The sequence below is a fragment of the Tachysurus vachellii genome, chromosome 22 (assembly GCF_030014155.1).
Source record: "Tachysurus vachellii isolate PV-2020 chromosome 22, HZAU_Pvac_v1, whole genome shotgun sequence".
NCBI classification, from domain to species: Eukaryota; Metazoa; Chordata; class Actinopteri; order Siluriformes; family Bagridae; genus Tachysurus; species Tachysurus vachellii.
In genome coordinates this window covers 8513008-8535669 of record NC_083481.1, presented here as the reverse complement: position 1 = coordinate 8535669, position 22662 = coordinate 8513008, and the positions used below count along the sequence as shown (strand labels likewise).

At 36.1% G+C, this 22662-nt stretch overlaps 1 protein-coding gene across 3 annotated transcripts in view; it reads left to right on the top strand.

The window, feature by feature from the left end:
• The first annotated feature begins 327 nt into the window (after nt 1-327).
• pparg (peroxisome proliferator-activated receptor gamma) overlaps nt 328-22662 on the top strand; it is a 33761-nt gene continuing 11426 nt past the window's right edge. The window contains exons 1-3 of one of the 3 annotated variants that reach the window (XM_060857514.1): nt 328-540; nt 19389-19913; nt 20274-20443. In XM_060857514.1, coding sequence (XP_060713497.1) covers nt 19391-19913; nt 20274-20443 — 693 coding nt within the window. In that variant the 5' untranslated portion in view covers nt 328-540; nt 19389-19390. Of the gene's footprint in view, nt 541-10433; nt 10605-13356; nt 13492-19388; nt 19914-20273; nt 20444-22662 lie in introns of those variants that run through there. The other 2 variants (XM_060857515.1, XM_060857516.1) reach the window with 2 other exon arrangements.

Sequence of the window (22662 nt, the reverse complement as noted above, 5' to 3'; positions counted from 1 at the left end):
AGGAAGTAACTTGTCTCAAATGCAATCCACATCGTGCATCGCAACACTTTGTTGTTGATTATCATTCTATATAAACACACACACACACACATACACACACGCACAAGCACACCTCCCCAAAATGGTGCATTCCTTACATGATACTGGCATCATTAAAGCAACATATAAGCTAAAATGTATGATTATTATGAAGTTTAGCCTTTACCCTCAGCAATTCCACCCTTTTAATAACCCCCCACCCCCACCTCTTGCCCTCCACCATGAATAAAATCCAAGAACCGCCCCTGTAGGGGTTGAATGCTGGACCCAACCTGGCAACGCGCACAGAAAACTCTGCTCTCAGCATCAGCGCAGAGGCAGCACCTGCCATCGGACGATAAAACCGCAGCATTTCAGCTGAAAAAAGTTACCGAGGACTGGTTTTAACCGCCAAAACGGACTGTTACACGGTTACCGGAGGTGGAGAAACACCGGTGTGGACCCACAGCACCAAGGAAGAGAGAAGAGAACAGAGAGAACACGTTAAACGCACACACGCAGGTGAGCGGTTCATTTACTAAACATTCAAACTCCGGTGTGTGTGTGTAAGTGTGTGTGTGCGTGTGTGGGGGTGTGTGAGAGAGTTTAGCTATCACAAACTCAGAAAGTTTCAGAAGTAAGTTTATCCTGAGTATATGTAAACTTAACTAGGTGTTAAGTTTACAAATCATTTATACACGTGCTCAGTTGTATAATAATAAAATCAGATTTTGGTAGTAAATAAATTAAATATTGTATTCTTTAAGACTACATTGTCCCGCATGGCATTTGTCCTGTGACTCAGCAGTTTACAGATAGACACCATGGTTATAACCTGAAGTAAATCAGTAAGGGTTTTATCTATACACCATCAGGATATTGCACTGAAAAATCTGGCTGCACAAATCTCAAAAAGTGAAAGATATCGATCTAATGTGCACCTGAGAAAGCATTTACAAACTGATTGATGAGAAGTGAAGTGAGAATAACCTTCAGAGGATAACCTTCTCTATAAGTGGCCAGAAGGTTGTGAGTTCGAATCCCAGAACTGTCAGAAAGCCACTGTTGGGCCCTTGGCCAAGACCTTTAACCTCTGGGACTGCATTAAACGTGCGTGCCAAAAAAGAAACAGAAATAGAGATCATTCAGAAACAGAATGCTTGATTTCTTATATATTTAGATTTTGATATATTTAAAAAAGAAATAATTAAGGGTTGTATCTATACACTATCAGGATCTTAAATGTTTATTTTCATTCTCAAAGGATTTTTTTTTGTGCAGGAAGTGACACGACACAAAGTCACAATTGATTTCTTTTTATTCAGCTCATGTTGTTTCAATGATGTTTTAATCCATTACTATATTGTGAACATGAAAGCATCGAGCGCCATTTAAATAGCGATTATCATTCATTATTATACAGTTTAGTCTTCAGAAGCTTATTGAGTTCATAGATTGTTAATACATATGAAAACAAAGAATATAGGATATATTCTTTATATATAGGATATATTCCTGTTCTTTCATAAAGTGTGACTCATGTTTACTGGCAAGAGTGAATTCTTAGCCAATATCACAAGACCGAGAATGAGTATTGGTTTGAGCTTTGGTTCTTTTTCGATAATGTCAAAAATGTGGTGATTTAATTTTTCTTTAATTAGTCATCATTAGTGACATAAGTGACCCTTATACAATTGTCATTGTGCTACAGAACTGGGTTAATATCAGAAAGATGAATCATGTTCTAATTAAAACAGTAATTTACAGTAATTGACCAACACAATTTGCACTGAATCGATTAAAGTCGGTGGCGTACTGCTTTGTGTGCGCCGTGCGGGCACGTGTATGTGTTAAAAGTGTTAGACTATGCATTCCCCCCCACACACACACACACACATTTCCTCTTATCAGTTTCTGATAATGTGTTATGATATTGTTTATGCTGGTAATAAAAGTCAGTGAACATTGCAAATCACAGCAGAACCAAAGTCACTCTTGTGACATTCACAATCAGGAGCTAGGACACTATTTAAAGAAATTCTTAAAAAAAAAAAAAAAAAAAAAAACTTGTGACACTGAATTGTGAAACCAACAAATGTAGTAGCAGTTCATGGCATTGAACGTTGTTAATATATCAGAGGTCATTACTCATATAGAGTTACTTCTTTTACCTGGATTAATAGGATGTGCTTATAGAAATCACATCATAAGTAGAGTTTATTTTTCATCTTCTAGTATATGATGATATAATAAAAGTTACAGTAGATCATTAAAATAGAGAGCGTTATTAAAAGTATGGCTTGATGCTGCCGGTGGGGGGTGGGGTCGGTATGGGTGTGTGCGGATTCTGGTTCATCAAAACCATCTTCAGCATATTTAGAAGTTTAAGACGTTGTTTTTTTTCTTTGCTATTTGTGCTTGTGTTGCTTTCGTATAGCACTTTGAGGTCTGAGGACCACACGATATACAGAAAACAAAAGCTATCATTATTAAGCTAACCTCAGCAGGGACGGCAATATGTATTAAATAATGATGTGCTACATCCATATATGATTTCATTATTTCCTTCATTTCTTTGTTAAAATCTAATTATGGAAGAAGAAAAAAAGCCCTCATGCGAATGAGGCAGGCAGTTTGTTAATGCTGAAAACTGATAAAATCATAAGTAGAAACAAAATATTGTGATTTTATATTGTATAATGAGAAAATATCTATTATTGAAAGATAATTGTCCAGGCATAAGCACAAGTGTGTTCTATGTGTTTTAATGTTTAGCATAGATTCAATAAAATTAGTTAGTAACATTTAGTTAACCAGGATAAAAACTCATTAATTCAAGATTAAATCTCTTTTAGAGAGCAACCTGGTTAAGAAGGCAGCAAAACACACAGCAACATTTAAAATATAAAATTTGAATCAATGAATAAATAAATAAATTAATTAATTAATTAATTGATAAACATTATCAGGATATAAGCATAACTAGTGTTAGGGTTTATGTGTATGTGTGTGTATATATGTGTCTGTGTGTTGCCTATGAAGAAAGTAACATCGTGTGGAATGAGTTTTAGACGGAGACGTGTTACATAAATGACGTACTACGTGACGGACTTTGCTCTGTTGTTAAAAATGTGCAGCGGATTGATCTGAGGGAAGTAGTGTTTACATTCGGACACATTCTAGTAGAAAACCGCCACTAAAACAAACCTAAAGTTGCTTTCTTTGCTGGCATCAGCAGATTTTGCGATTTTTCTTTGAAATTGCGAATACATGCTGGTGAAATGGCAGTATGTGGGTGGTTGTGACTCGTCAAGTGTGGCCTTTGTTTTAAATATGAGTTTCAGGATGGGGTTAGAGTGCAGACATTTAAACAAGAAAAGCCTTTTTTCCATCTTGAATAAGAAGGGGAAAAAATGTCGGAAAAAACCATGTCGCTACTGTAGTGTAACGTGTAAATAATAGTCTACTGGTTCTTCATCCCAATCCTCCTGACTATAACAACTTCCTGAAAACATCAGTGGACTGATATTCCGCTGATTAGGCAGCTCTGATGCTCTTGCTGTTATGCATGTCGCCATAATTAGTTACATACCTTGATATTTAGTGAATCCTGTCACTGTCCCTGTGTTCCATTTGGGAGGAGGCTGCCTATGTAGGCACCTAGGTTATTTTTTGCTCGTGCGTTTATGCTAGCAAGACAAAGTCGCCTTGTTCAAAGGCGACATAGTTTTCGGAGAAGATTAAAAAATTAAAGAAAATGGCAGATAGAGCGTTCATGTCGAATATTTTGCTAAAACATCGCCTGTTGTGGACAGAGACAGGTAAGCATATCGTAATGTTCTTCAAAACTTTGCTTTGATAATATGGGGCTAATATGGACTAAATCTTCAGGTGGTTATTGTGTTACTAAGTTGTGTATACAATCTCATGGCACAGTTTTATCAACTTTATTAGGGTTGATGAATTGAATATGAAACTTTCCTGTGCCTTACGAATACATATTCGATCAGAAATCTGCGTCTGCGTTTCTCAGTTAGCTTTCAACATACCTATGAAACCCGGATGAATCGGTTTAACAGGTACAAGGAAATCTTTCCTATAAGGGTAGCTTTGAAACATTTTTTAAATAAAGTGATGCATTTGGGGTTTTTTTCACTAGTGTTCAGAATATTGGCTGTACACCAGACTTGTTTTTAGCAGAACCACCTAAAACGTTTGAGACATTTCAGTAGTCACTGTGTTCACGAATGGTCGTTGCTGTATCAGGCAAGTTTAAAATGTTATAGACTTCAAAGACCAAAATGACCTACTTGGCATTTTTACATTTTAAATTCCGGGTGTATTGCTTCTCTCAGCAGATACACACAGACGTTAGTGTGAAATCAACAGCCTGTTCTTGGCTTTGCTTGCTAGTAAATTTGTGTTGCAGTATTTTATTTAAATAATCATAATATGCTGCCTTAAAAATCCTCAACAAAAGATAGTAGCAACCATCAAAAATATCTGTATCAGCAGAAAGCTTCAGACAACCGCAGCTACAAGCCAGGTTCAGATGAAAGTGTTGCATGACATCTGAATTGTACTTTTTTTTCCTTTTTATTTTTTTTCAACCGACACAAAGTGTGTTTTAAGTTATAAGACGGCATAGTGACATATTTTTGTATGTTAGCTATTTTGTATCAACCTATTTAAGGTGTATGTGTGTATAGATAGATAGATAGATAGATAGATAGATAGATAGATAGATACATACATACATACATACATACATACATGCATACATACATACATACATACATACATACATACATACATACATACATACATACATATGCCCCAGAATTATTTATTTTTTATCCACTGGAACAGTTAATAAAAAAACTATACTGATTAATACCCATCTTCCCCTTACCTTAATTAGAATTGCTGAGAGGCTACGGTGTTGCTTGTTTATAAAAAAGATTTTCAGATAAGTGCAGATGTGCACCTGTGGTGTGTGGTTTCCATTCAGTGTTTGAATTTTTTCCTTTTTGGGTTTTACAGCACTATGAAATATGGCAATAGATGTACATAAATAAAAGATCATCGGGTTATGTGTGCGTGTGGGCACATGTTTGTGTGCGTGTGTGTGTGTGACGTGAGGTTTTGAGTAGATGTACCTGACTGTGTGTGTTAAAACATCATGCCATGCTAAGATTTGTAACACATTTGATCTAACGTCTTACCTGCCGAATGTTTTTAGTGAGTGGATCGTGTGCATGCTGCACGCTTCTGGTTTTATTGGTAATTATATAGAGCACATCAAAATTTGAAGCACTTTAAATTAATAACATTAAATTACTTCTGAGAGAGTTTTGAGCTATATAGTTACTTAATTTAAAACTTTAAACTTTACAATTGTTATTCTGTTTCTATACTTATGTAACGCTGCTTATTATTTGTGACAATCAAATAAGAATTGAATAGAAATAAATTGAATTGAATTGAACTTTTTTAAGTAAGCATGTACAGTAGAATTTCAGTACATGTGCATGTGCAGAGATGAAATACTGTAAGCGCTGTGAATGTGTATTGGCGTGTGAGGTATGGTTCCCAAAACCATCTTAAGTGTCAGGATTAAAGAAGGAAACAATTGAAATCAGATGAAATAAGTTAGTGAAAGTGACCTGAGCACTCTCATGCCATTTAGTGCACTCGCTGTAACAGATTTATTTGCTGCAGTATAATTCAACTGATATGAAATATTACATAGACGCTTTGCCTTGTTTCTCCACAGGTGAGACGAAGCTTTGTATCACCTTATAATGATATCATTATGACCCAATATTGTGTTCTTACTGGGACTCATCAGTTGTATTTTAACAGCACTCAGAACAAGAGATCTATAAGTCATTATGTCAATATGTTAAACATATTGAATTAATGCAGCAATTTCTGGTTAACTCATTAGGATGTTTTCTGGTGTATGTATTAAACAAATTAAAGGTGAACGCTCTAGCGGCTGGGATCCCGTGCTTTCATTGCCATGGCCCAGGTTGGATTCTCGATTAGGGAACTGACCCAGACGCTGGTGGTTGTACAAGTCAGCGCAGTCTCAGTGCCGGATTGTATTGTGGACTGTAGCCTGGCATCCAGCTAAAACCTCTGCCAAATCAAATATGAAGATCAATGATCTACTGTGGCGAACGGCAGACAAGAGAGGGAAAAAAATAAGAAATATCTGTAGCATACTGGGAAATCCCTTCATATTGTTTGAAACACTATATGAAGGTTTGAACACAATTATAGCAATTTAAGGTCTGGCTAAAAGGGATTAGGTGAAAAGGGTCAAAATCGCATTTTTCCAATTCCACTGATGCCCTGATAGTCTAAAAGAAACTGATATTTATTTGTTTGTTTGTTTGTTTGTTTAAGCATCAAACAAATCATGTGTATAGCATAGATTTGAGACATGCTAATAAAATAAAAGGTCTACCTCTTTATACTGGCCATTCTTTTGCTAAAACCTATGATCTGCTGATTCTATTGAATTCTGATTTCTTAAAGCAAAATTGTAATTTACATTTAATTGGTAAAAATCAAAAGGAAAAAAATCAGAATCATAACAGCAGAACAAAAATATGCAGAATAAGAACAGAACTGCAATAAAAATAGAATACATAATAGGAATAGAATACAGGTATGAATGGGGAAAATGTATAGAAAATATATTTAAAAAGTATAATATATAAATACAGATACAGTAGTACTGAATATGAATAGAATATGAATAACAAGAGGTACGAGGTGCATTATAGAAACAAATAATTCAGCTACAACAACATCTGATGGGTTTCTCCCAAGTTGCAACACATAAATCTGAACATTGGAAGAAAGAAAGTAAGAAAGAAAGAAAGAAAGAAAGAAAGAAAGAAAGAAAGAAAGAAAGAATACCAGTATTGTGATGGTTTTCATCATATTACTCTTTCTAATTGAACTCCGTGTCGCTTTGGTTATTTTGACTGGTGTGCATGTAGCCTACAATATAAAGTAACTGAGTTAAAGTAATTGAACCATTTGTGGTCAAATCCCCCAAACAAAACCCACACCCTAACAAAACCTACAATTAACAGCTGAAATGAAATTAATCCACGTGGAGGATTTCGTGAACTCTCAGAGAATGTAAAACGTCACAGGAATTATAACACTAATCCCTGCCTTTTATCTCTTTAATAACTGCAGACGCTATTTAAAAAGGTGTTTCTGTGAACATATGAAGACGCCCTGTTGGATCTCTTTCATTGGAAATAATGATTCCAATGAAGTAATCAGTGCTGCATTAAAAAAAGTGAGTGAGAGAGAGAGAGAGAGACAGAGAGAGAGAGAGAGAGAGAGAGAGAGAGAGAGAGAGAGAGAGAGAGAGAGAACATCACACACATTGGCAGTGTATGAATTTTATATACGTCAGTGGATTAAATTAGAACGAAATATGTCCATTCTTTTTATCTCTCAGATACAAATTTTATTTGGCAAATACAAAGATATAAGCAGTGAAGTACTTGTCCAACTGTGAAGTAAAAATATAAATAAAAAATAGAATTTACATACACCATAATATATGTATGTACAGGATAGATAGATAGATACTGTAGATACAGTAGATAGATAGATAGATAGATAGAATATTGGGAAATTCTTATGTTACAGCGGCATGTTCAGTAACAGGATACAACAAGCGCACAAACACACACACACAAAATATAACATAAAAAAAATTAGCATATAGGAATGATGAAAATATAATAGGGGAAGGTCCAATAACAACCCTAAGATTGAATGTATGCATCAGTTATATCAGGTATATAAAATGCCATTTAATTAGGCTGGAGGTTATTAAAGAGCTTCATCCTGATGCCAGGCCTGCTGTAACTGGGAAACACTTGACATTGCCTACCAAATAGTACATAATGTTTCATAAAGTGCATAAAATGCATTCTCAAAAGCCTGACATTTGTACAGAATTGTCGGAAATGATAGTAAACATATTTGCCGCACTTAGGGAGTGTCATCTACATCATTCAGCAAGCTGACCTTTCTCAGAGTGTTTGGACAGGAACAGCATGGCCACATGGTTTCGGTCAGCACTGTGAATCCCCCGCTGTGCGTCCCTCCTTTTTCCTGTCCACCTCGAGGAACGAGGGAAGAGCCCTACTCTAGTGCGCAAGGTTTGAGGCCACGTTGACTCACATAAGCCCCTTTCTTATCCGCTAAGGAAGCTGAGGAAGCGCGGGAAACCTCAGGAGAGACATCAACTGTTAACTCATGCCTATTAAAAGCAATTGGAGGAAAGTTCATGTCCTCCAATATTGTGCAAGAGCAAATTCCCAAGGAGCTACACAATAAAGATTGCGGTGTCCAACATACTCACCAGAAAGCAGAAAATCTGATTTGTCTTCAAGGGTCTGGAGAGAATGTTCAGGTAACCGATTGCTCAATATCCGTCCTCAGTTATGTACTTGTGCGTGTTTTAATGTTTTCTCCAGGGATTTGGATACAAGAGCATGAGATCATAATTAGTCATGTGCTGGAACATTAGAGGAGTTGCAATGTACTTGCATAAATGTGTGTGTGTGTGTGTGTGTGTGTGTGTGTGTGTGTGTGTGTGTGTGTGACATTACCTTGTGGTCTACAGCAGCTGATTAACTAGCTCAGGATCATTTGCTTGAATTGCAGTCTGTAAATGTCCAGTCAGCTGTTGTGGAAACCAAGTTTCTAAGTAGTGTATTTTTGACTTTTTTATTTCCACTTTTTTAATGTTAATGACTTTTAATGATTTTTAATGGTAGGGTAGGGTACCTGCATTGTATGAACTTAATTTCACGCTAAAACACAAACAAAAAAAAATAAATTACCTCACAAAAAAGGATTCAAATTACTGACTATAGGTGCATCAAAAATTTCATAGGTTTGCAATATTCTTTGCCATTTTGTAGTAAAAATTGTAGCAAGTTAACAGAAATTCTAACTAGTGGAAGTGCACTTGAAGCATGCCGATGACACACTTATTCAACCTAATAAACAGCGAGAGGAATGACACTTCAACCCTTGTAGCTTTATTACACAAAAGAAAAGGGGCATTGAAATTTTTTATGATGGCCACCGAACATTGACTGGAAATCGGTTTATACTTCCAGCGTAGTTTCCCATTTGAGACGATACTACCCTAAAATTCATACACTAGACAGTAAAGTGCATAGTGTAAGTGCTTCATTTGGGACACAGCTGACTAGACTGGATTTTACCTCATTTTTAGGCATACATATCTTAATTTCGTGTAACAAGCCCTCTTATTTTTGGCAACACCCACTGGACAAATTATGCTGTTACCCAACATGGTGGAATGATCTGGAACAGGATAGCAGCAGATTTAGTGTTCCTGGAATTTTAGCTTGTACCTATGTAATTAATTTAGATAAGTGGTTTACATGACATATTATCCATATTCTCTAAAAATGTTTTTTGTTTCTCAGTCTGGGTGAAGTTGGGTGCACCAGACTGCAGACTACACCATTTTTTACAGAAGCTTGTTATTACAAAATGCTGTCTGTGTGAAAGATGCATGCCATGTTCCCTGAACAAAACCTAGTTTTAGCACAAAACTGTTTAGCAGAAAATGGTTCATTTTAAATGGGGAAGGCTTTGTTATATATTATTATCTAGAAGCAGTGATGTTGGCTAAAAAAGCATTTTGCTTGAATAGATTCTTTTTTTTTTTTTTATCAGCGTATTTGTGGTATTTCAGTGTGCAACTTAATATAATACTGTGTGTGTACAATAACATGATCTTTATTGCCAGTGTCTATTATTTGCAAATGCTTAATGTGGCATGTGTGTATTATATGGAATAATTTTTCCAGTATCAATGAAATCTGTTAACTTGGTATAAGTGCTTTTTACATGTTTTTACACGAATCATTTAAACATGTTGTGTGTCGAATGATAGAGAGAGGATCAGAGCTGCATAGTTCAGCATTTAGCCTATTAGCTTAATAAAGACATAATACATGCATAATATGTATGGTTACGGCACAAATGCAACATATTTCACTATAAGAGTTTTGTATTAACAAACACAGAACCAAATCAAACACACACACACATACAAAGAAATCTGACAAAGCATCTCATAAAGCTATTATCGGTCATCCTGACTGTCATGATCATAGGATCAGAGGTCAGGGCCTCTCAGTAGTGACACTGAAAATGTCACAGTGTAGAGAAAGCATCTTATTACGTCAGCTTCATGCTATAAATTTAGCCAGGGGAAGAAGTGATCCATCCAGCTTTCTGTAAAGAGAAGTGGAAAGCAGAAAAGCAGTGGGTGAAGCAACAGGAAGTCATCTGGCTAGCCGATCACCTCACAGCACAACCACATGATGGTTAGCTGTCTGCACTTTTGCTGAGGCCATGCAGTGTAAAAATCAAGTTCCTGTTCAATTTGGTAGAACCACTTGCCCAGTTGCCAAAGTTATCTTCAGTGATTACGAAGCTCAGTGTCACCAAGAAATTCAGTTAATTGGCACGAGGCTCAAACCTTGAGTTTTGGGGTGAGTAAGATCCTTTTAGATCCTTATCATTTGATTTAAATGTTAGTTTTAGCTGGTTTTCACTCTCACTCTGAGCTGTGAACTGATTCAAGATTCAAACCACCCACACTGTGGCATGTGAGGAATCAGTAGATTTAACACTACTACTGATAAATTCATTAAATTTCAGACATTAATAGCAGTCAGTGAAGGGATTTGTCATGACAGTCATGTTTTTGGCCACACAGATTCACTATTCTGGATGTTTTGGTCTGGTCAGACACTGTATGGTTGCGTATTGTGTAATTCCACCATAAGTTTTTTTTTTTATCATCTCTGAGCTGAACCTTTATTTCCTTCTCCCATTATATTATTGCAATTAACTCACTATTGGAAATTTAGGAAATTAACAAATGTTCCAATAAATACCAAATCTTTATATTTATGGACTTATGTCTGCTTTTGTGTTGTTTTGACACTGAATGCATGCTATATCAAAGGCCAAGGCTCTTGTGTGGTGAAGCAGCTGATGTAAGCTGAGATTTTTCTTATAATATTAGAGTGAGAAAAGAAATCCAGATCAGTTTTTTTTCTAGTTGGTGCTAGATCATTTTTCAGTAAAATCTTTTCCAATAAAAACAGAAGTGTATTAACTTCTAGCAGATTAAACAGATTTGCTTGATTTCTTTACTTTATTATTATATATAATTTCATTGCAAATCATTATTATTATTATTTATATATTTTTTTGTTATGTTATATTTTGTGTGTGTGTGTGTGTGCTTGTTGTATCCTGTTACTGAACATGCCACTGAACATAAGAATTTATTTATTATTAAAGTTATTATATTTGCTATATTATGAAATATATTTGATTATATATATATATATATATATATATATATATATATATATATATACATATATATATGTATATATATATATATGTATATATATATATATATACATATATATATATATACATATATATATGTGTATATATATATATATATATATATATATATATATATATATATATATATATATATATATATATATATATGTGTGTGTATATATATATATATATATATGTATATATATATATATATATATATATATATATATATATATATATATATATATATATATATATATATTCCTGTCTTTGTATATATTATATAATCTTTTTTGTTTTTAATTAGCAATCATTTTACTTCAAAAACTTCATCCTCCTTCTCTCAAGAGACATGGCTCTTATCTTATCTGTAACTCATATGCTAAGAAAACTTTTACAGAAATCGAGAGTGCCTGTTTCCTGATTTTTATACATCAGACTCATCAAAACGCCTAAAAATGCATCCTGTTGCCTGATTCATTTCAAAACATGGAAGTAAGATGTTTCTCCCCAGCAGTTCAGCATATCAGCATCAGAGAAGGAGAATTATTTTAGTTTTTTTTATTATTTTTTTTTTAAATGTATTTTTACCTAGAATAATTGTATTTTTTTTTTGTGAATGTTAAAATGGGTTTAATGAATTTTAAACATTTTTGTCTAAATCATGGAGTAAAAGTGAGAAATCTGCTTTAGGAGTTCCCCAGTGAGGAGAGACTTTTCTGAGTAATCACACCAAGAAATCAGAGTTCACGTGTGCCAAGCTAGACAAATCCATGGCAAACAGAATGTGGTTTTAAACCTGTGTATTTTAATTGCTGCATCAATGTGTGCCTAGTAAGTTCAGTAGTAGCCGTGTGGGTGGCGTGACAGCTTTATTGTCTGGGTTCAGTCTCAAAGCGAGAGGGCACGGCAGAGACAACAGCAGAGGGGAAGAGTTTTCTGCCACTCACTCTGGCACTGATGTCAGGAAGTCACATTTCTCTTTCTGCAGCTTGCTATGACAAAGCCTCGAGGTCATGGCCTTTTCTGATAAAAGTGTTGCACCGACAGCCGTACTCTATAATCGTAAGTCATGTTCTGTGTTTTTCTGAGAAACCAGAGTGTGTCTATAAGAGTCAGTGTGGAAAAAAAAACACTTTGATTCCTACTTATGCGCATGCACACAATATGGTCACACAAAGGTGTCTACAAAGGTTTGAACCTCCACCTTAATCAGTCCCAACCACCACCTACAAACATGTACCACGCACAAACAATTAAAAAAAAGGAATTATTAAGTAACATTAAAAAAGAAAGAAAGAAAGAAAGAAAGAAAGAAAGAAAGAAAGAAAGAAAGAAAGAGAACGTAATTCCAAGCAAAACCGTGTCGGCTGGAGAACCCAGACGTACCCTTACGCAAACAAAAGCTTATTGGAATAAAAGAGAAAGGTTAAATGACATCAGTGAGCTCATACATATATTATAAGAAGTCAGACAGAAAGGATTACCGCAGGCATATAACAGCGATTCATATCGTAATTACCCTTAAGCAAACACAATCAGCATTTTGTAAGAAAATATTCTTGGAGTGATTTTGTAATTTTCTCCGGGCAAAATCATATAATAACAAACATACTGTATATATTACAGGTGTATTACGCTGTCTATATCTAGCCACCTGTAGCCCAACGTATGTCCTACGTATCAGTCTCACGCCATTCTGATTTTACTGCAAGACAGAATCACACAGCAATTAAATAAGCATTTTAGATGCTTAGCAATAGACATTTCTCTGTGATAGTATTGCGACTTTAATGTTTCACGGGGGTGACTTTTGAGAAATTCCACCAGGAAGACCAGTGCGTTTTCGCTCAACTGATGAATGTGTAGATGTTGCTGAATGCCGTCAGTCTGGTTCTTCTTCTTGTACACTCACGATTGCTCCTTTACCACGAGACACGGAGACATCTGTGATTCAGCGTGATTTGCAACCTCATACATATATTTAGAAGATCTCTGAATTATGTCAGTTTGGTAAGTGAAATTTTTGTTTGATTTTGTTTAGTGGATGCTTGTCTGATTCTTTAGTCCATGTCGGAACATGTTTGTCTCTGTGATTTTTCTGTTTATTACAAGAAGGTAAAAAAGGTCCACTGGCGAGCTGGAAAGTGTTTTGTAAGTGCTATGTCAACATAACTGACACGTTCGAGTACTTTTTTAGATTTTTAAAAATCCATTCATTTTTACTTTTAGGTTTGGTTGTTTGATCTACTCTTAGAAGTGAGGGAGTTGAATCCAGGCAAGTCAGAGCTGTTAAAGAAGTGAACATAGATTCAGGATTTTTTCAGGAAGAAAAGAATGGCACACAACTAAATGCACAAAATAATCATATACTAACAAAAGCATAGGATCTGCTACTGAGCTGCAGCTCAACTGTACAACTGACACCGCACTCCTAAAGCAGTGCCAGACAACTATGTAAAGTTTCCTAAACAACCTTTTACTGGTATGTTAGCTATTTTTATTTTTAACAAAATGAACTAAATTATTTCCTGTCGCAAAGAATCCTTTCGCATAATGTAGACAATCATTTTTGTCTGACAAAGTAGTGACGGTTGGTGAGATTTGCAGTTAGAGAAGTAAAAACGAATTGTTCTACCGATCTATAAGTCAGCATTACTGTATGTAGCTATTAGTTCAGTTTATTTTATTTGTATAGCGCCTTTAACATTTTTTTTCAAAGTAGCTTTACAGAAGCATGAAAAGGACTCTTTAAGTTTAAAGGGTTGTGTTATTAGATTTTAAAGACTATTAGGGTTGTGCCTTATAGCACGGATATCAATATAGGCATAATTCTATAATAATTACACACAGGAACACTGTCACTCACTGAAAAAGTGATATACTTCACATATTTGTGCTTCCTGATATTTTAAGTTTGTAATTATGAATAGCAAGAATAGCAAGTTATTTAAACAAAAGAAAACTACACTTGCCTTTAGACAAATTTTTAGTTCAAGCCATGCAAAAGTTACTGTTCTGTTCCTTGGTTCTTTATGTAGTTTGAACATCATAAGCTTAATACATTTTTGTACATTTCCATACCCTAATTTGCTAATCTGCCATTTCCTGATCTGCTCCTCACTGACATACAGTATGACCGCTACCAGGGAAGGAGATTGAACGTTTATGTCCTTTGAAAGACGGGTTTGCAGGGAAAACATTAATCTAAACCCTTCCATGCATGAGCTTACTGATGCCCATGATTGGCTAGTATATCTGTGATTCACACCAGAGAGAGAGTATGCCATCCCTCCAACTATAAGCACTTCCAATTTTGCTTTTGGTGAACAATTTGCTTTTGCTAGCTCCAAAAAGGCATTTTGTAAAACAAACAAACAAACAAACAAAATGGAGGGACAGGATGGCTTAGCGGGTAGCAAATTTCCCATGCACCAAGATCAGGGGCTTGATTCCTGTGTCTCTCTTGTGTTTGCAGAGTTTCCACATTCTCCCTGAGCTTCAGGTGTTTCCTCTGGGTACTCCAGTTTCCTCCCCTAGTCCAGAGACTTGCATTTTAGGCTGTTTGGCATCCCCAAAATAGTCTTCCACTTTGTACCCTGAGTCTCTTCAGGCTCCAGGCTGCCCATAACCCTGTGTAGAATAAGCAGTAGAGAAAACAGATGGATGGAATTAATGACTGAGGAAGAAATCCAATGCTAATAATGCTTATTACAATGCTTTTGTCTTTCACATGAAAGTTCTTAATGCAGCACAATGCTGCGCAACTCCATTGATGTATTTCGCAAATGTCAGCAAAGCAAGCTTAAATAAATTCTCCTTACTTGACATGACTGCTGTGAATAATACAGTGATTGAGTCTATAGACACAGCTAGAAAGAAATCAGCCCCAGTCTTAACGCTAGTGTTTTTGATACAGTCTCTGTTGCTGCTGGTGTTGGCTAGAACAATCTACTTCCAATCATTTAACAGCAAATAATTTGATGTCCATGCTTTTCTTATTTTTATGTATTTATTCAAGAGACTTTTCTGACATTACCATCTTCAAGTGATACAATCCTGACACTTTAACATTACCAATGCACATTAATAACAATATATACATCAGTGTGGGAGATTAACATCTTAGAATATAAAATGAAAAATGTTTTTGTTACTCCTTTGCCTTGGCTTGGCCATTATGGCTCTTAGGAAATATTAATGGAAAACATTACATTTCTGTTGCAATACTGTCCCTGTGGAAAAGATTTCACATCACACTCTGTGAGCAACTCTTTTCCATAACTTTCTTGCATGAACAGAAGCAGAGCCCTCAAACGAATATTGTCTCACACTCCACTGTAGAAAGAGTTGTACTGTTAAAACAGGAATTTGTACAGTAGTTGTACAGGAATGTTTTTTTACTTGGAGACTTTAGAAACACTGTTGTTGTAATTACTAACTATGCCTCTTCCACAATTTACAAAAATGTCGTTAGTTATTTCGGTCGGTTTTGAGAGTGTTTTTATTTGAATATATTTTTCCAGAAAATTGTGTCTGGGATTATCTTAACCAAGAAGTACACATGCAAAGCTCCTTTTAAACAAGGAACCTTAGAAAATGCTGTCCTTTTGTTGCTTTCTGAATAGAATTAGCTGAAGTTTCGAAACTTTTACTCATGTCTAGTTCAGTCATGAAATTCAACCTTTGCGAGGATTGGTTCGCCGTGGCCTATCCGCCGTGCTTCCCCATCCACATAACCCTTTATTATCTCAGCTAAACTCCCAGGTTCGGTCTCAGTGTTCATCAAGAGATATTGCTCCTTATCTTCCTCCTCTTGAGCACCACCTTTTTAGATCTGCTGCTGCAGAGGTTTATTTCTATGTTTCTTAATATCAGTACTGTATGTTTACCCAGGTTAAACGGTTTAGTCTCCATACACACCAAGCGGCAGCAGTGGAATAGCAGATCTAATCTGCTGAGACCAAGCCTACCTACATTCCATTCCTATCAATAAACTTTCGTTAAATGCACTCTGAGAGTAATGATTGACATATCATCATGTTCAGGTTGATAGATCGTCCATTGTATGGCAGCTTGGACAACATGAGCACTCATTTAAGCAGTTTTATATCACCCGAACATACATTTTACCATAAAAATGAGCATAGTACACAATTAGTGAGGAATGTAGATTAGATTGTGTAACAAAATTTTAATCTTTTACTGTTTTTTTTCTTTTATTTTTTTCCTTCAGTTTATGGTTGACCAGATAGCCGGCTGGCTAGCAATCGGTTCAGATATGTGGCAAAGAAGAACCCAATAAATGTGAACGTATAAACCTTTCAGTATACACAAAACATGATTTAGTACTTCTAAATAAATCCAGAAAAGTTGACTTATTATGATTGTTATTATGATTTATGAGTGTTTCTCATGACAGTGCTACTAGCCAGAGCTAAGCAATGCTAAGCCTTTTCTTTTACTTTTTGTACCATTATCATTTCTAATTTGTTCACAGCCTTGAACTTCTGGTGTGACTCTGATTTAACTATTATTACATCATATAAGATGTAACTGATCATTAGAGTCAACCAAGTTGGTCAATAATAAAACTGGCTCACAAGTTTATTATTTTAAGTCTGTGACTGACCCCAAATACTAGTGTCAAACCATCTATCTGTCTTCTGAACACTGCAAGATCAGGCTTGACTCGGACAGAACCCACAGTGTTTATTATCTGTTGTTCACACAAGCTGCATTTCCGTCATCTTGCTTTGTTAATAATGTTTTGTTACCGTCACTTCAGTGCCCACACAGTCAAGTCTTATAAGACATGAGCCAACACGAGAGCCTCTTTATTTAGTTGACCTTGTTGGAAAGAACAGCTAACCAAATACAATTTTATCATTTCTTTTTATGCATTTTTTTTACAATTGCCCATGAAATGATAAGCCTGTGGTTTCCACCAGAATGTGATGACTAAATATCACCACTGAGAAAGTAGATTGAGTGAAAGGGAGGATGTGCCTCACCAAACCAAAAGTCTGACTCTGTATCTTCCCTGTTTTTCCAAGTGGAGCAAAAGCCTTGGGAGCAACATGTTTACTACTTTTCAGAGTGGACACGTTAGGGACGGAAAGTCATGGCAGTGCTAAGAATAGACTGTTCTTATTGCCCAGCATTTCCTCAAAAAGCTCAGCAGAAGCGTGCCCAGGTGATTCTGTAGAGATTCCATTCATTCATTCGCATTCCATGAAGGTGAGAAGGGAAAAAATAAGTCGTTGAGCAGAGGATGTTTGCAGCGTATAGGTATTTTGGGAACACTGCTGGGAACCGTATCAACAATTTAGCTATTTTTGGTATATTGAAGAAATACAGTGGGCACTGGTTAAGTCCAATTTGACACCTGGCCTTTTTTTCCTCAGCTTCATACACTGAAGGCTAGAAGTAGACTCTAAATGGAGAAGACTTGAAATATATTTTCATCGTATAGATATTTTGGGAACATTGCTGGGAACCATGTCAACAATTTGGCTACTTTGGGATTATTGAAAAAATATATTGGGCACTCTAGAGTCCGGTTTGATACAGTACCTGGACTGTTTTTTGTTTTTTGCCCCAGCGTAGATTCTAAAATAAAATTCCCATGGAGATAAAATTAAAACAGGATTTATTTATTTATTTATTTTTGCTAAACTTTATAAATCCCTCATGGGACATACAGATGCACAGCTATCTGGCTATAGAAGCAGTTCTTTGCACAACAGCCTGCTTTGATTGTGTAAAATCTTGATGATCGATATGGAGGGACTTTATATATATATATATATATATGATACAGAAATACAAATAATGGCAGACTTCAGTTTATATTCAACCCTGTCCTCTTTACTATGAGTGCACTCTGGAGTTTTAAGGTGTGCTTTGTAGTGTAAGATCTACCCCATATCCTCAGTGATCTACCCCATATCCTCAGTGATCTACCCCATATCCTCAGTGATCTACCCCATGTCCTCAGTGATCTACCCCTATATTTTTTAACGGAAGCTTTTCATTTTTATGTAGTCAACCTCCCAAAATAAAGCATGACAGCTACAAATTTTGTTCCTCACAAACTAACCTTACATGTAAAGCTCCCTGAAACAGTTTTTAATGGAAATATAAAATAAAGTCTGTTTTCTGACTTTAAACTGGCAACAAATCCTTTATGGACATCACCCTAGTTATAATTATTGATTAGAGTTCAGTGGAACTTCTGTGGAACATTAAAGTAAATCTTTTGCTCTTTTATAGTTGTTTTTATGATAATTTTCTTTGGCCAAAATGTTGCCTCAGTCACCTACTCTGTCAGCATTTCACAAAATATACACATGCTGAAATGCTCGTGCTATCTCTGTCTGTCTGTCTGTCTGTCTGTCTCTCTTTCTCTATCTCTCTCTGTATGCTTTCTCTCACTTTCCAGTGCACACACAGTGTTAGGCCAAGGCCTTGATACTTGCGTCAGTGGCAGACCTCAGGCTGTTTTCATGAACTGTAAGGCCACATGGGACAGCAACAATCATCTTAAGCAACTCAGTGCTCTTTTTTTGCCTTTCTTCCATGCAGTATTATGGTAAAACGTTGAACTGATTTAAAACTAGCAATGTAATGACTTGTTTCAGTGAAAGAATAGATACAGTTTCATTGATTCTGTTATCTATAAGCTGGACTAAGCTGGATGGAAACTTTAGTCTGATAGCACAACTTAATGTCTTATTACTCACACTGTAGCATATCTGAGCATGCTTAAAGAAAAAAAAAAGAAAAGATGACGAGATGACTGAGAGTTCAGAGAGAGGGAATAATAAGTTGGTCCAGTTCTGTTCTGTTGCCTTTTGCCTCATTGCCTTTTGCCTCGTTCTAAATCTGTGTTTCTGTCTCTTGGGTAGATATGGTGGACACACAGACGTTTTCCTGGCCCATGGGATTTGGTCTAAGCACTCTGGACCTGGAGGGACTTGACGACAGCTCACACTCTCTGGACATGAAGCCTTTTTCCACGCTCAACGACTATACACCCATCTCTGGCATCGAGTACGCTCCCAGCCCAGGCCAGGGCGAGACAACTCACATGATGGATCTGACGCACATGTACAACTACAGAGCCCAAGAAAACAACTATAGAGCCCATGAGAACAACTACAGACTGCAAGAGAACAGCTATAGACCACAAGAGATCAGCTATAGAGTACAAGAGAACAGCTATAGCACACAAGAGAACAGCTATAGAGCACAAGAGACAAGCTATAGAGCACAAGAAAACAGCTATAGAGCACAAGAAAGCAGCTATAGAGCACAAGAGAGTGGGTATAGACCACAAGAAAGCAGCTACAGAGCACAAGATATCAGCTATAGACCACAGGAGAGCAGCTACAGAACTCAGGAAGACAACTACAAAGTACATGAAACCCAAAGTATGCACCATGTCTACTTTTTCATTACTATTAAAGTCAACAGTATTTTTTCTCTGAGTAAATGCGTTTTGTTTCACATATAGCTGCTTTTGATCACGGATTAAGCCAGTTCTTGTTTATCATTGAAAATAATTCTGAATTCTTGTCATAGAAATGTCCTCTTTACTTTTTAGAATCCTATATGTAGTAAAAAATGTTTGTAAATTTGTAGGCCAAACCAAACTAAAAAATATATGAATGATGACAACAAAGCTTTGTAAAGGTTTGCAAAAATAGCTTTTGAAATCCATATGTATCTCGTGTCGAGTTTGTAAGACGTTATTCTACTCCTCATCCAGTATGTTGTGGTCTTTCGTTCAGGTTTGATTAAGCTTGAGCCCGAGTCTCCACCACTGTATGCAGAAAACAGCATGACATTCACGAAACAGCCCGAAGATCCTTCCACCTCGGTTTTAAACATCGAGTGTCGTGTGTGTGGGGACAAAGCTTCAGGATTCCACTATGGTGTTCATGCCTGTGAGGGATGCAAGGTACTAATGAATAATGAATTCCTTCTGACAAATATCATAGGATTGTGTATTACTGAGCTGAAAACAAATACCAGTTGGCATCTTAAAGACAGAATAAAGCCACACATTAGTCCTAAGATCATAGTTTAGTATCATTAGATATAGGACTCAAACCCAAGTAGGAAGCGTTTCAACAGCTGTACATTAAATGTAGATGACACTACAGTTTTGTATTGTATATATGAATCTATCATTTCTGCATACACATCAGTTTTGTTTTGTCATTGTTCTAAGAAGTGTGTGCAGTTGTAACTGTTCATAACAAGATGCAAATATAGTCTCTATATCTAACTTATCTAAACTACAGATGAACATCATCCACTCATAATATAATTTACTCTTTTATGAGCAGCGAGTGCCCCAAAAAAATCTCCCTTCTGTCATTCAGCTAAATTAAACTTTCATTTCTCACCCAGACATGTAGACAAGGTCAAAAGGTGTCTGGATATCTTTCCTCCGTCTGTCACTAGAACCACAAAAGCCCCAATGCAAGTTTCCATTCAGAGAAATATATATGGGCAGAGAGATGTGTCTGAATAAGAATAATCATGTGAGTGGGTGAACTAGACTTCTCGCTTACATTTCCATTCCACACACTCTAGACACGGGGGTTTGTTAAAGTAGGTAGACAGGTAAGTGTGTGGGTTTGTTACACCTTTAGAAAACTGAATAGTATGCCAACCTGAGTGTAAATGAAATTACTCACACTTGTTCAAAATGTTCTTGTACAGTTTTGGAGGGGAAAACACATGGGTCATGATTTGTTGATGATTCGTGTACTATCACAATATCGAGTTGAATTGTATATGTTACAGGAAACTTCATTTGATTGACATGGGTTTCTTAGGGGTTTTTTGGAAGGGTGTATTTCTCCTGATACACCTGGTACAGTAAGACAATACCTAAGCATAATTTTTATCCTCTACTCTCATCCTGAACAATGCCTGAGGTTAGGTTCAGCCAACCAGGTTAATACACAAATTGTTCTAAAATACAAAAGCCATTTTGGGTGGAGTGTTATTCGGTCCAACTTCCTCTTTCTATTTATAGACCGTAATGCTGCTAAAAATAACAATAAAGCGATCGATGCGGACAGAAGTTACATGGAAAACATCCTCTCCATTTTATAATGTTTCCTTTTTGTAGACACGGTTTGATGCTATTAAGACATTCCGTAGATTGTTTAGTGGAATTCTAATAGAAATTTCCATAAAATAATGATCAGTAAAACGGACAAGGGAATTTATTCCTTTCTAAATAATCCTGTGTAATGTGGGCGGAAATGTTGTTATTATTATTATTGACATAAATAAACCTTTTATTTTTCTGCTTCCGTTCTATTAGCTTTAGAATTTGTTAATCTAAATTCATTACATTTTGTAAACGATTCAGAAACATGGAGGATGTTGGTGAGATTCAGTGATTGTCTCCAACTCCTGAAATGTAAGTCAATGCTGAAAATAGTCAATGCTTTAAAATGAAAAATCTGATGGTGCCTGAAAGACAAACGAAAGCTGAGAAACTATAGAGTGTATACAAAAATACTGATATGACCCTGGAGGACTAAATGTTCAAATGGACACACAGGTGGGTGGATGGGTGGGTGGATGGGTGGGCGGTTAGGTGTGTGTGTGTGTGTGTGTGTGTATGTATATGTATATATATATATATATATAGAGAGAGAGAGAGAGAGATAGAGAGATAGATAGATCGATAGACAGATAGATAGACAGACAGACAGATAGATAGATAGATAGACAGACAGACAGACAGATCGGTAAATAGGTGAGAAAATACAATTACGTTCTGTCCAAAGTCCAATCCTTAAGATTCTGCTGAGTGTTAAGATAAACATTGCCTATCACGAGCCCCCTTATCTTTGAGTGAATAATGGCCTTGCTCTCTGACTTTGGGCTTAAAGCTCAGGTGTCCAATCTTATCCGCAAAAGGGCGTTATTACTGCAGGTTTTCTTTTCAATCAAGCAGGAGCCACTCCTTATAGCTGATTGAAGGCCAGAATCAGCTGATAGGTGAAATCATGCACCTTCAGCAAGATTGGGCAATCCCATCTTAAAACATGTATGTATGGAATAAGGAATATGTAATAGATAAAAAAGTTTACACACCCCTGTTAAAATAGCTGGTTTTTGTGATGTAAAAAATATAACCAAGACAAATCC